This window comes from Triticum urartu, chromosome 2 (genome assembly GCF_003073215.2).
Source record: "Triticum urartu cultivar G1812 chromosome 2, Tu2.1, whole genome shotgun sequence".
NCBI lineage: Eukaryota > Viridiplantae > Streptophyta > Magnoliopsida > Poales > Poaceae > Triticum > Triticum urartu.
The window spans coordinates 104923537-104938262 of record NC_053023.1 but is presented as its reverse complement, the minus strand read 5'-3'; the positions used below and the strand labels follow the sequence as shown (position 1 = coordinate 104938262).

At 41.1% G+C, this 14726-nt stretch overlaps 1 protein-coding gene across 2 annotated transcripts; it reads right to left on the bottom strand.

The window, feature by feature from the left end:
* Nucleotides 1-7312: 7312 nt before the first annotated feature.
* Nucleotides 7313-9805, bottom strand: LOC125541212 (patatin-like protein 2). Of its 2 annotated transcripts, none has more exons than XM_048704678.1 (5): nucleotides 9586-9805; nucleotides 9287-9465; nucleotides 8961-9150; nucleotides 8134-8295; nucleotides 7313-8031 (listed from the first exon to the last, which is right to left on the bottom strand). In XM_048704678.1, exons 1-5 carry the CDS (start codon nucleotides 9730-9732, stop codon nucleotides 7495-7497), a joined length of 1215 nt encoding a protein of 404 aa, XP_048560635.1. In that variant the 5' UTR covers nucleotides 9733-9805; the 3' UTR covers nucleotides 7313-7494. The 2 variants fall into 2 exon arrangements, with proteins under 2 accessions (XP_048560635.1, XP_048560634.1); XM_048704677.1 differs by having other exon boundaries at nucleotides 8961-9156; nucleotides 9586-9804.
* Between the last annotated feature and the right edge of the window lie 4921 nt (nucleotides 9806-14726).

Sequence of the window (14726 nt, the reverse complement as noted above, 5' to 3'; positions counted from 1 at the left end):
TTGGAGGTGCACAGAATAGGTCTCTAATATTTCCTCCTTTTGTAGCCCAGAATTCTAGCTGCCGGCATTCTCCCTCCTTATGTAAACCTTGTAAAATAAGAGAGAATAGCCATAAGTATTGTGACATAAAGTGAAATAACAGCCCATAATGCAATAAATATCGATATAAAAGCATGATGCAAAATGGACGTATCAACTCCTATCTATGATGATTATTTTGATGGCACGTATGCTTTAAAGAATAATGATAACCATGAAACTTGTCATCTTGATCTTAATTTTCAATCACATGATAGTTATTTTGTTGAGTTTGCTCCCACAATTATTCATTAGAAGAATTTTGCTTATGTGGAGAGTAGTAAATTTTCTATGCTTGTAGATCATGAAAAGAATGCTTTAGGTGCTGGCTATATTGTTGAATTCATTCATGATGCTACTGAAAATTATTATGAGGGAGGAACATATGCTTGTAGGAATTGCAATAATATCAAGTTTCCTCTCTATGTGCGTAAAGTTTTGAAGTTATGCTTGTTTTACCTTCCTATGCAAGTTGATTCTTGTTCCCACAAGTTGTTTGCTCACAAAATCCCTATGCATAGGAAGTGGGTTAGACTTAAATGTGCTAGTCATATTCTTCATGATGCTCTCTTTATGTTACAATTCTTATCTTTTATATGAGCATCATTGAAATCATCGTGCCTAGCTAGGGGCGTTAAACGATAGCGCTTGTTGGGAGGCAACCCAATTTTATTTTTATTCCTTGATTTTTGCTCCTGTTTAGTAATAAATAATTCATCTAGACTCTGTTTATATGTTGTTTTATGCTTTTAATTAGTGTTTGTGCCAAGTAGAACCTTTGGGAAGACTTGGGAAAAGTCTTGTTGATCATGCTGTCAAAAACAGAAACTTTAGCGCTCACGAGAATTGCTGCCATTTTTATTTGGAGAGTGATATTTAGATAATTATTTTTGCAGATGATTAATAGATAAATTACTCAGGTCCAGCAATTTATTTGAAAATTTTATGAGTTCCAGAAGTATACGTTTGATCCAGATTACTACAGACTGTTCTGTTTTTGACAGATTCTGTTTTCGATGTGTTGTTTGCTTATTTTGATGAATCTATGGCTAGTAAAGTAGTTTATAAACCATAGAGAAGTTGGAATACAGTAGGTTTAACACCAATATAAATAAATAATGAGTTCATTACAGTACCTTGAAGTGGTGATTTATTTTCTTATACTAACGGAGCTTACGAGTTTTCTACTTTAAGTTTTGTGTTGTGAAGTTTTCAAGTTTTGGGTAAGGATTCGATGGACTATGGAATAAGGAGTGGTAAGAGCCTAAGCTTGGGGATGCCCAAGGCACCCCAAGGTAATATTCAAGGACAACCAAGAGCCTAAGCTTGGGGATGCCCCGGAAGGCATCCCCTCCTTCGTCTTCGTTCATCGGTAACTTTACTTGGAGCTATATTTTTATTCGCCACATGATATGTGTTTTGCTTGGAGCGTCAATTTATTTTGCTTTGCTTGCTTTTTGAATAGAATACCAAGATATGAAATTATTAAATGTCAGAGAGTCTTCACATAGTTGCATAATTATTCGACTACTCATTGATCTTCACTTATATCTTTCGGAGTAGTTTGTCATTTGCTCTTGTGCTTCACTTATATCTTTTAGAGCATGGTGGTAGTTTTATTTTGAAGAAATAGATGAACTCTCATGCTTCACTTATATCATTCTGAGAGTCTTAAATAGCATGGTAATTTGCTTAAAATCCTAATATGCTAGGCATTCAAGAATAATAAAATTCTCTTATGAGTGTGTTGAATACTAAGAGAAGTTTGATACTTGATGATTGTTTTGAGATATGAGGATGGTAATATTAGAGTCATGCTAGTTGAGTAGTTGTGAATTTGAGAAATACTTGTGTTGAAGTTTGTGATTCCCGTAGCATGCACGTATGGTGAACCGTTATGTGATGAAGTCGGAGCATGATTTATTTATTGATTGCCCTTCCTTATGAGTGGCGGTCGGGGATGAGCGATGGTCTTTTCCTACCAATCTATCCCCCTAGGAGCATGCACGTAGTACTTTGTTTCGATAACTTTTAGATTTTTGCAATAAGTATATGAGTTCTTTATGACTAATGTTGAGTCCATGGATTATACGCACTCTCACCCTTCCACCATTGCTAGCCTCTCTAGTACCGCGCAACTTTCGCCGGTACCATACACCCACCATATACCTTCCTCAAAACAGCCACCATACCTACCTATTATGGCATTTCCATAGCCATTCCGAGATATATTGCCATGCAACTTTCCACCATTCCGTTCATCATGACACATTCATCATTGTCATATTACTTAGCATGATCATGTAGTTGACATAGTATTTGTGGCAAAGCAACTATTCATGATTCTTTCATACTTGTCACTCTTGATTCATTGCATATCCCGGTACACCGCCGGAGGCATTCATATAGAGTCATACTTTGTTCTAGTATCGAGTTGTAAATAAATAGAAGTGTGATGATCATCATTCAATAGAGCATTGTCCCAAAAAAAAGAGAAAGGCCATAAAAAAAGAAAGGCCAAAAAAAGGCCAAATAAAAAAGGCCAAATAAAAAAGGCCAAAAGGGGGGGGGGACAATACTACTATCCTTTTACCACACTTGTGCTTCAAAGTAGCACCATGATCTTCTGTCACTTTCATATACTAGTGGAAATCTTTCATTATAGAACTTGGCTTGTATATTCCAATGATGGGCTTTCTCAAAATGCCCTATGTCTTCGTGAGCAAGCGAGTTGGATGCACACCCATTAGTTTCTTTTGTTGAGATTTCATAGCTCTAGTGCATCCGTTGCATGGCAATCCCTACTCACTCACATTGATATCTATTGATGGGCATCTCCATAGCCCGTTGATACGCCTAGTCGATGTGAGACTATCTTCTCCCTTTTTGTCCTCTCCACAACCACCATTCTATTCCACCTATAGTGCTATGTCCATGGCTCACGCTCATGTATTGCGTGAAGATTGAAATTTTTTGAGAACATCAAAAGTATGAAACAATTGCTTGGCTTGTCATCGGGGTTGTGCATGATTTAAATATTTTGTGTGGTGAAGATAGAGCATAGCCAGACTATATGATTTCGTAGGGATAGCTTTCTTTGGCCATGTTATTTTGAGAAAACATAATTTTTTAGTTAGTATGCTTGAAGTATTATTATTTTTATGTCAAAATGAACTTTTGTCTTGAATTTTTCGAATTTGAATATTTATATCACAAGTAGGAAGAATTACATTGAAATTATGCCAACTAGCATTCCACATCAAAAATTATCTTTTTTTTATCATTTACCTACTCGAGGATGAGCAGGAATTAAGCTTGGGGATGCTTGATACGTCTCCAACGTATCTATAATTTTTGATTGCTCCATGCTATATTATCTACTATTTTGGGCAATATTGGTCTTTATTATCCACTTTTATATTATTTTTGGGACTAACCTATTAACCGGAGGCCCAGCCCGGATTTGCTGTTTTATGCCTATTTCAGTGTTTTGAAGAAAAGGAATATCAGACGGAGTCGAAACGGAACGAAATCAACTAGAGAAGTTATTGTTGGAACGAAAGCCACCCGATGGACTTGGACCCCACGTCAAGGAAGGAAGGACGAGCTCACGAGGGTAGGGGCACGCCCACCCCCCTGGGGCGCGCCCCTTGCCTCGTGGGGCCCTCATGGCTCCCTTGATGTGCTTCTTCTGCCTATATAACTCCATATACCCTAAAACTTCTAGAACACACAATAGATCGGGAGTTCCGCCGCCAGAAGCCTCCGTAGCCACCGAAAACCAATCTAGACCCGTTCCGGCACCCTGCCGGAGGGGGCAATCCTTCTCCGGTGGCCATCTTCATCATCCCGGTGCTCTCCATGACGAGGAGGGAGTAGTTCTCCCTCGGGGCTGAGGGTATGTACCAGTAGCTATGTGTTTGATCTCTCTCTCTCTCTCTCATGTTCTTGATTTGGCACGATCTTGATGTATCGCGAGCTTTGCTATTATAGTTGGATCTTATGTTTCTCCTCCCCCTATTCTCTCTTGTAATGAATCGAGTTTCCCCTTTGAAGTAATCTTATCGGATTGAGTCTTTAAAGATTTGAGAACACTTGATGTATGTCTTGCCATGGATATTTGTGGTGACAATGGGATATCACGTGATTCACTTGATGTATGTTTTGGTGATCAACTTGCGGGTTCCGCCCATGAACCTATGCATAGGGGTTGGCACACGTTTTCGTCGTGATTCTCCGGTAGAAACTTTGGGGCACTCTTTGAGGTCCTTTGTGTTGGTTGAATAGATGAATCTGAGATTGTGTGATGCATATCGTATAATCATACCCACGAATACTTGAGGTGACATTGGAGTATCTAGGTGACATTAGGGTTTTGGTTGATTTGTGTCTTAAGGTGTTATTCTAGTACGAACTCTAGGGCTGTTTGTGACACTTATAGGAATAGCCCAACGGATTGATTGGAAAGAATAACTTTGAGGTGGTTTCGTACCCTACCATAATCTCTTCGTTCATTCTCCGCTATTAGTGACTTTGGAGTGACTCTTTGTTGCATGTTGAGGGATAGTTTTATGATCCAATTATGTTAGTATTGTTGAGGGAACTTACACTAGCGAAAGTATGAACCCTAGGCCTTGTTTCCTATCATTGCAATACCATTTACGCTCACTTTTATCATTTGTTACCTTACTGTTTTTATAATTTCAGATTACAAAAACCTTTATCTACCATCCATATACCACTTGTATCATCATCTCTTCGCCGAACTAGTGCACCTATACAATTTACCATTGTATTGGGTGTGTTGGGGACACAAGAGACTCTTTGTTATTTGGTTGCAGGGTTGCTTGAGAGAGACCATCTTCATCCTACGCCTCCCACGGATTGATAAACCTTAGGTCATCCACTTGAGGGAAATATGCTACTGTCCTACAAACCTCTGCACTTGGAGGCCCAACAACGTCTACAAGAAGAAGGTTGTGTAGTAGACATCAGGAGCCCATTCGGATAGAACTCCAAAGTTAAGTGTGCTCAGCTTGGAGTAGTTTCAGGATAGGTGACCGACCGGGAAGTTGCTCCCGGGTGCGCACGAGTGAGGACAAAGTGTGCAAAAAAGACTGGTATTGATCTGTGGGGCCAGTCTAGATCCCGCCAGGAGTAACGACCACCGGCAGGTGTGTCCGGGGTGTTACACTACACCAGATAAGGGTTTGGTTATGTCTGGTTTAAATTCTCAAAATGAAATTTTTACTCCTTTAATCGGTTTTGATGGGATCATCTAGAGATGCACTTAGGGCACCAAAAAAAGATGCCATGATGGATGATGTAAAATAGGGCATCCAAAATTTTGTTTGTCAAATAGGGCATCCAAACATGTCTTTCTCCACAATTGCATACATACTGAAACATGAGTTCAAACAACATGATAGACTCACTACAAAAGGTCTACCAACCCATGACACACTACTCATCATCATCATCATCGTTGACACGGTTCCAAAGCTCTAGGAGTGGCTCATCCCCAATATCCAACTTGTCCTCGTATGTCTCAATGTTGATCACCATTGAGGGGCCTGCCTCGTCCTCCTTCTTGACCGTCCTCTCCTTCTTGCGCTCCTTGTTCCTCCTGGTGAAGAATTCATGCTTCGCCTCCAAGAGGTGTGGATTAGGCTAGGCGAACCTCGCCATAGCCACCGTGTCACCCTCATGGGAAGTGTGCTGCTCCATGACTAGACGGTCTTCCTTCTCCTCTTTGTGGGGCATAAACCGCACATAGGGAGCGGGAAACTCCACCTCCTTGACACTCGGAACATCCGGGGAGTTGAGCTTGGACCTCAATCGGCGGAACGTCCAAGCAGCAAGCTCCGGTGTGTTGTAGGTGCCGAGCTGCGTCCACTGCCGCACTCAAGATTTTGCCGATGTCGCAGCCGGACTGCCGAAGACGAACGCCGTGGAAGCCCGTGCTACTCACGGGGCAGCGGCACGACGACATCCTCAGAGAGTGGCGTGGCAAGCATCCGGTGTGAGCGGTGGTGGTCGAAATTGGTTGACGCGGCGCCTGATGCGGTGGCAGCCGAATGGGGTGGTGCTACGGCCGATTCGGTCGGTGTGACTGATGGATTCACCGCGGGGCAGTGCGGCGGTGGCCGGAACCGTTCGCCGCGGTGGCGACCAAATGGGTGGGTGGCGACCAATTTGGTCGATGCTGAAGATGGATCCGACGCGGCGGCGGCAGCTAGAGGGGGGGTTGAGCAGTGGTAGTGGTGGTCGGAATCGGTCGTCACGACACGCATGACAGCCTCCGAAGCGGGAAGTTCACCCTCGCAGTTGAGCTACCCACAACTACGGGTTTGTTTTGCGGTAGCCGCGTGGTTGTTTATATTTACAGCACTTGGGAGCAAAATATGAGGCCGCCCCAAAAAAATTGCATCGCCATATAGGGATATGACATATGCTAGAGCTAGCTGTGCTTTTGGTCCAAATGCCCTAAAAAGGGTTTATTTGGCATTAGCCCTATTTTGCATCATATGCTCTTAGAACATGCTTGGGACTCGGTGAAGCAATTGTGTTGGTTCGTTCTTCATTGTGTCTTCATATATCTTTGCCAAAAAAAAGTGGTTGTTCTTCATACCACTTCAAAGCAATCAATATAGAACACGTATATAAGTAGTAGCTTTCCTGAATGAATCACAGTACCAGCGCTGACCAGCAAATATGGATGACGTGAACGCACGCATTATAGTTAGTCGCGGGGAGGATTACGGTCACCTTGAGCAAGACAATGAGATTCCACAGGTTAATAAACATAGCATTACTAGTACTTGATGCGCTTTGTCCATATATACAAATGCAAAACTTCAACTGGGCAACAACTAACCGACATCATTTGTTTCCCTAAATATACTTGCATCATTTGTTTATCAATGCACGCATTCCTCTGCAAAGACACGGCTGAAATATGAAATACGACGTGGATTAGGATAGCAGGTGTTCTCTGCCTGCAAGTTAAACCAACACACGGCTCAAACATTATCTCATGCTGCCCATGTGATTGGCCAGTCTCCTCAGCCTACAAGTTAAGCCAATCCGGCTCAAATCATGCTTGTCTGGGTCGTTGCACCGAGGTTTCTTGTTGGCAAAGCACACGACTATGACTATGAGGTCGTTAGTCGAATTTGTTAGACTTGAAAGAGTATTAGACTGAAAGATAATCCGGGAAACAAGGCAAATAATGTGATCAACACTTGCTCCGGCAAAACATGGAACACCCTTAATCTATTTTCCAAATGTGGCACAGTATTATTACATAACTGTACAAATATTACATCACTGTGTACAAGAAGAAAAAAACTGAATGGAAAACATCCACCAAACGAGCAAGACTCAACAAAGTAGAGCGAGCCGGCCGGCCAGCTGCTAGTTAATCTGAAGCACCTTTTTGCGCCGGCGCCGCTCGTCGGACAGGTGCTTTGCGAACTTGGCGAGCTGCTCCGCGTTGGTGCCTAGGCCGGGCATCTCCACGTTCAGGCCGGTCTCCAGGTCCACCCGGGACACGTTCTTCCTGAGGAGCTCGTGCCCGATCTGCACCAGCCTGTCCATGTTCTCCTTCGAGCAGTCGTCGATGGAACCGGCACTCCCGCTCAGCTGATCGTACTGGATGCGCAGGTAGCGGTGGGAGGAGCGCAGGGCGCCGAAGAGGACGGAGAGGTGGATGTCCACCATGTCGGCGCTGGCGGCGTTGAACATGTCGACGAGGGGGGCGGTGCCGTCCTTGACGATCCAGTTCAGGATCCCCCACTTGGCGGCGTCCTTGGCGCTGTAGCTCTCTTTCGGGTTCAGCCCGCAGCCGACGGAGACCACCATGAACTTGCCGTAGTCGACCGGGTTCTCCACGAAGAACTCGCCGTCCCCCACGATGATGTCCTGCGACACTTGGCTCATCGCGCATAGCGTCTGCAGGCAGGCGGGAAAAATACATGCATGCATGTGGTACGTGAGAGATTCAGGGGGGATGTCGATGTGTTGTGGCCGGCGGTGAGGCGCTAGGTAGCTTACGGGGTTGTTGGCGGCGAGGCCGCCGTCGATGAGGTTGAAGGCCCTCGGCTCGCCTTTGTCGTCCTTGGTCTCGAAGTAGTGCGCCGGGAAGAACGTCGGCGCGGCGGAGGTGCTGATCGCGATGTCTGACAGGAGTGCGTTTTTCGCAGGCGAGTGCTTCAACTGATCATTGTTACAGGTTCATGCATGCATGCATGCATGGAGTTAATTATAGAAACCATAAGTTATTTTTTGCAAGAGAAAAAGAAGTCAGCAACTTCTTTCCTGGTAAAACCAAGCTTCAAAAATGGGATATCAGATTCGTACCGGTTTGGCTTCGATATATCAGATGCCGGATATCGGGTAATATATCAGACGATATGTAGATATATCAAAGAAAACATGTCTAGTTTTTTCTTCATTATTGTTGTTCAAAACATGTATTCTTAGTAAAACAAAATGTATGATATCAATACTTTAACATAACACTTTCAGATTCCTAGTTCATTAACTTGTTAATTAAGAAACTATTAAGGAAAGATTCACAAAATCCTTTCTTTATGATAAAAACAATACGATATATATGCATTTGTACAAACATTATGCATGACTTTGATAACATATGATGAAGTTGCAAATGCATAATCTTATTTCACTCCTTTCAAATAAAGAATTGTGCACAGACCAATCAGATATGCGATATATATCCTCTTTGTCCCGAGTTACTTGCCACAGGAACAGGGTGTATCTAGACATATTTTTTGATTCTAGATACATTTACTTCTTATCTTTTCGAAAAGAAAAATTCTATCCATTTTTGCGATAAGTAATTCAGGACGGAGGGGTACCTGAAAGCTCGAGAAAATCGTGGGTTGCAGGTATGTGATATCGAAGGTCGGGATGACCACATTGGTCAGCGTACCGTCCAACTTGGTCTCACCAAGGTACCGACGAAGCAGCGCATGGAGGTACTTCCCGTTGTACTTGGGCCCTCGCACCATCCTCAGAGCTGTGGCGATCTTGCCAAAGAACGAGTTCCTGCAACTTGGCATTCAAATTACACTTTGATAAGGTGAAATGATGTTATATTACTCTACAAAGATAGTACTACTGAATAGTACGTAGTAAACAAAACTACTCTTATGATGATATGGACATCCAATGTTTTAGTTACTTCTGTGGGAAGATCTTGGGCGACTCGTCCATGTAGAACTGAGCAAGCTCCTTGGCATCGAACAAAGGCCGCCCGTTCTTGTCCGGCGCCGTGAGCATCACCGTCAAGAGGCCGCCGGTGCTCGTGCCAGCGACAACATCAAAGTAGTCTGCGATCCTAGCTTCTGGCCCATCCAGTTTCTACATGGAGATATATAGTGCAGGAGTTCACATAACACAGTAACAACTAGTGTTCTTCTGGAAACAGTAGACAAACATACTTGATGACAAAGTAGATGAGTTTGTAGGCATATATCTTACCTTAAGCTCCTCTCCAAGGAAGGCGAGGATGGTGGCCGGAATGATCCCTCTGACGCCGCCGCCATCGATGCTCAGAACGGTGATCAGCTTGTCCTTGTCGGCGGAGTTCTGGCGTGCTCCTTCTTCCGAAGAACTACCACTCGCCATTTAGAGTCCGATAGACGAGCCAAGCCCCAAGCTACAAATTAAAAGTGAAGGACAGGATGTGGCAAAGCATACTGATGGAAGAAACTTGTTATATAGACATGTCTGGAAACAACTGAATTAAGAAGCAACAGGATTGGCTCAACAGCAGGGGTTATTGTTAACTATACAAAGTCAGACAAAGGAACAAAAACCAACTAACTATAATATTACAATAGTATTACCTCTGGTTTTAAATAATTGTTCAATATATACTCGTTTGAGAATGTATACAGTCGAACTTTCAAAGTTTCTTTTACCACTGATATACACAAAAGTGTTCTGTTTTGCTGATATATGTTACCAAATGTGTAATTCTTTCAAAAGAAAAAAAGGTGCAAACATCCGAGATCACGTCTATCCTGAACGCACGATGAGTAAAACAAAACGGAAGTTCCTTTCAACCCCTTGTAGCTGGACAAGAAACCAGTGCTGGGTCAACTCCAACATCTGTATATTATCATCACATTGATGTGCGGATCACGTTTAGAGTAAAATACGAGGCCTGCATATAATATATCCCCATCAAGAAATTGCGGAAATGCCTCAAAAATGGAGAGGTGTCTAGCGTAGTCATGAAACAACGTGTGCAGAGGTAGAGCGTAATGCATCAGATAAAATAAGACTAATAAAATTGTTTTAGTTTTTACTCCTTCGGTAAGATCAAACCAGATCTGGAAATGAAACATTGCAGATATTTGACATTGTTATTTAGATTTTTTTTGAGCTTATAATACTGTCCAGTTTAAAAAAAAACATGGATCATACATGGAACTGATACTGATGCAAGGACACAAGCAACAAATGGCTTCGTTCATGACCTTTGCGTGCACTTAAAAGGTAACACTTGCAACATTGAGATGGATAGCATATGACATATCAAGTTTTGTTACTTTTAAAAAGCGAAAGGCATGTTTATGATCAGGTAGCCCAAAAATTATCTTACATATTTGATATTCGTGTTCATCCTGACAAGTTCAGAAATGTATTAATCTTCCCGCACAAAAGGATAATAATAATGTAGTATTAATCTTCATAATAACCACGCCTTAGAAGCTAGTAGTGATCTAAACGCTCTTATATTTTTTTACGGAGGGAGTAGTACATATTAAGTTCACCGGAGGACGGCAAGTTCAAAAATCACAAGCTGGCCAAAACATGGTTTAGAATAGGATTCAGGAGTAGTGCATTCCAGCTAATAATATAAAAACATACACGCACTAATTAACGTTTTCTCTTTGTTGATTAACATTATCTCCGTCAGCCTATCAAGACTCAAGACTTGAGTACAGCCATAACGAAGGATAAATAAGGTTTATGAGTTGTGATTTGTGATAATGACCAAACTTAATAAGTTGTATGTACTGTTCATTGACTTCTGTGAGATCGTTGTTCACAAGGAAATGAATTTAAGATTTTCAGCCTGGCTGTTGAGTACAACAAAATAAAGCTATTGTAGATCACTCAATATGTACTTAGGAAATTTAAGTTAGTTTTCCCCCAAGAAAAAGAAAAGAAAAAGAAATTTAAGTTAGTTTGGCAGTAGCCAGTTTTATAGATCAACAAGCTTCACATCTAGAGGAACAACAAATGTTTGATTTACTTCTCTTTGTTTCTAGCATGGATTATGATGAGAATATTCACTGTATTGTTGAGTAATACTCCCTCCGTTCCATAATGTAGTGTTTATAGATTTTTCTAAAAGTCAAACAATACAAACTTTGACCATCTTTATAGAGAAAAATAGGTATATCCAGAATACCAAATGCACATCATGGATACATCATGCATTATATTTTCATAATGTACATGTTTGATAGTGTAGATATAGACCGTTTTCTCTATAAATTTGGTCAAAGCTGGCAAAGTTTGACTTTCAGAAAAATCTATAGGCACTACATTAATGGAGGGAGTAATAAAGTGTCACGACACAAGTTCCAGAGGTAGCACTTAAGGTGAAAAAGAAGAGTCTAAAAGGCGGATCGATAGAAGACAAGAGATAAGGGACGCCCATCTTCGCGCAAGGAACAAGGCCCAGAAAAGCGACAGCTGCCAGCTGACAAGAGATAAGGGAGGCCCGTCAACATTTTCTTCTACGCATATTTTTAACATTTTTCAAATGCTTGATTAACATTATTTAATACATGATCAACATTTTTCTATAATTTTTTTAACATTTCAAATGCTTTATTAACATTTTTTAATACAAAATTAATATTTTTTAATGCATGGTCAACATTTTTATACACATTAAAGTTTTTTCAAATGTTTCATGAACATTTTTTCAAATGAAAGATTAACTATTTTTAATACAGGGTCAACATTTTTTCGATATACATTTAAAAAATCAACTACAAGTTTAACATTTTTTGACTATAATACAAGACTAAAAATTGTAATACATGGTCAACATTTTTTCTATATACATTTAGGATTTTAATGATAGATTAACATTTTTCTAATACATGTTCAACAATTTTTCTATAGACATTTAATTTTTTCAAATGCTTGATTAAATTTTCAAATACTTGTTCAACATTTCTTCAAATGCTTGATTAATTTTTTAAAATATATGATCAACTTTTTTCACACACATTGTGTACTTTTTGTATACATGAGAAACATTTTCTCTATACTAATTTAACATTTTCAATCGCTTGCTTGACAATTTTTTCAGTTGCTTTTATGGAAAGTGCTTTTTGTATTATATTTTTTCAGAATATTTGAAAGTATAAACGAAGGTAAATAAAAGGAAAAAAAGGGAAAAGGGAAAACAAAACAAAACAACGAGGCCGTGGCCTCCCGCGCGCCTGGCCTGGCCTATTTAGGGAGACTCCTTTTCGCGGGAGCACGCTAGCGGTCCATTCTGGTTATTTTGATATCGTTTTTGGAACCTTCCCTGAACTTTTTTCAAAACATTTATGTTTTTTCTTCCTTTTATCTTTTTTTGGGTTTTCCACTTTATTTCCTGTTTTTTCTGATTTTCTTTTTTCATGTTTGTTTCCCCTTTTATTTGTTTATGCAGACATATTTTAAATTCCTGAATATTTGTTGAAATCAATAATTAAAAATATCTTAAACTCGCGTTCATTTTTTACAAAATGGGCGAATATTTTTGAAATTATTAACATTTCATAAGTTCACAACTTTTTTCTTGACATTTTGAACATTTTTTGAACTCCTGAAAATTTCTTTGTATCAGTGAACTTCTTTTGAATTGACGAACATTTGTTTGAAGTTTGGAAACAATTTTTGAACTTCATGAATATCTGTTTACTATTTACTCTGAACAGGTGAAGCGTCATGCGCGCGCGCATGAGAGAGACAGAGAGACTCACATATCGATCGATCGAGGTATCCAACACTACCGCACACACAACGACTCGCACATATGCCGGTTTCTCGCACCACACGCATAGGTGCAGGGGAGCGAGAGACTCGCATCGATCGATCGGGCCTGCAAACTACTGCGCACGAGCAACGATTGATCGATCAAGGCTCGCATCAGTCAGATTTAGTGATATGAAGGGCTTGATCGCTCGCACGCGTGTGCATCTATATCTACTAGTAGAATGCCTCTGCGTTGTCACGGGCTTTTGAAATATTTTGTTGAAATTATATAAATATAATGCATGTTAAATTTCACATTTAGAGAAAAGATAGCATGGGCATAATTGGGTAATAATTGAAGTCCACTTCACTTGCAATGTAAATTGATTAAAATAGCAATTTGACGATGCATATATATATATATATATATATATATAGAGAGAGAGAGAGAGAGAGAGAGAAATTATCTAACTAAAAATACATTACAAATTAAAATTTACTTGATGCACTTAAGAAATTCTCTCATAATTAGGCATGTTGTCTATCTAATTTTTTTAGCTTACCTGCCCAGCCTTATTCTGACCTCAGCTACTCTCTCACCACAACCAGCCCTCTCACTCTCTCACCCCACACACCCCTCACTTTATGTGTTTCTATGCCGACAAGGCTGACAATACGTAGACGATGAAAGTGACCATCATGAACTACGTGATTCCTCATCTCTTCACCCGAATAGATCTTTCCAACATGGTCCCACCATTTTCTTCTATTTTTCGTGATTGCTCGGGATGGATGGTGCAAACGAAATGTTGTAACATGATGTGTCGGCATCCCTCTAAACACTACCACCATCTCCGCCACCTGAGATATCATGTACCCTACCTTCAAATCCGTTAATCCCCTGTCCCTTCTCATCCAACGAAGACCCGCCTCTAGTTCTTCATCTTCGTCCCGTAGTCACAGATTTTTTTTATTAGCCACACTGTCGACCCGCCCGCCTCTCCTTGCCTAAGCACCTGCCACCGCCACCCTAGAGCCGGCGAGTGTTGCCACACGTCGCCACTTGCTCAAGTCACCACCTCTGTCAACGCTGACGCCAGTCGTCCCTCTAAAACCAACCACCATCTTTGGTGCCCACGACCTCCCGCACCCTGCACTCGAGACCGCTAAGCCCTTGCCTCTCCTCCGCCGCCAACACCCACTGCTTCTACTACTCTTCTTCCTCCCTCTTCATACCTTTTTCTCCGCCGACTCTATTGACCCGCCCACCTCTACCTACGAAACCACTTCCACCACCATCATCAGTCAGCAAATGTTGTCACACACTACTACCTCTCTCTACCTGAGTTGCCGCCTCTGCCGCTGCCCAACCCTCTAAACAGTGCCACAATCTCTAGCGCTCGTGACCTTCCGCACCACAATATATCAATGGTTGGCCATATATGAAGATAAAAGAAGGATCAAGATGGTTCTCTGAAGAAGTCATACCATCTCTTGCCATACATCATGTTCATAGATCGTAGGCATACTCTCTTCTCTCAACTTCATTATCATCTTTTTGGACTACAAAATCTAACACTCATGTTCTGAATAATTAGTAGAATAAATTAATTTCAAGAACATGTCAT

What these genes read in the sequence shown, in the direction of transcription:
- LOC125541212 (XM_048704677.1), bottom strand. Translation starts at nt 9,732, where the DNA reads ATGGCGAGTGGTAGTTCTTCGGAAGAAGGAGCACGCCAGAACTCCGCC. An exon ending in TCCTTGGAGAGGAGCTTAAG is followed by an intron (nt 9,466 to 9,585) that starts GTAAGATATATG and finishes ATCTCCATGTAG; the next exon opens with AAACTGGATGGGCCAGAAGC. An exon ending in CGATTTTCTCGAGCTTTCAG is followed by an intron (nt 8,296 to 8,960) that starts GTACCCCTCCGT and finishes AACAATGATCAG; the next exon opens with TTGAAGCACTCGCCTGCGAA.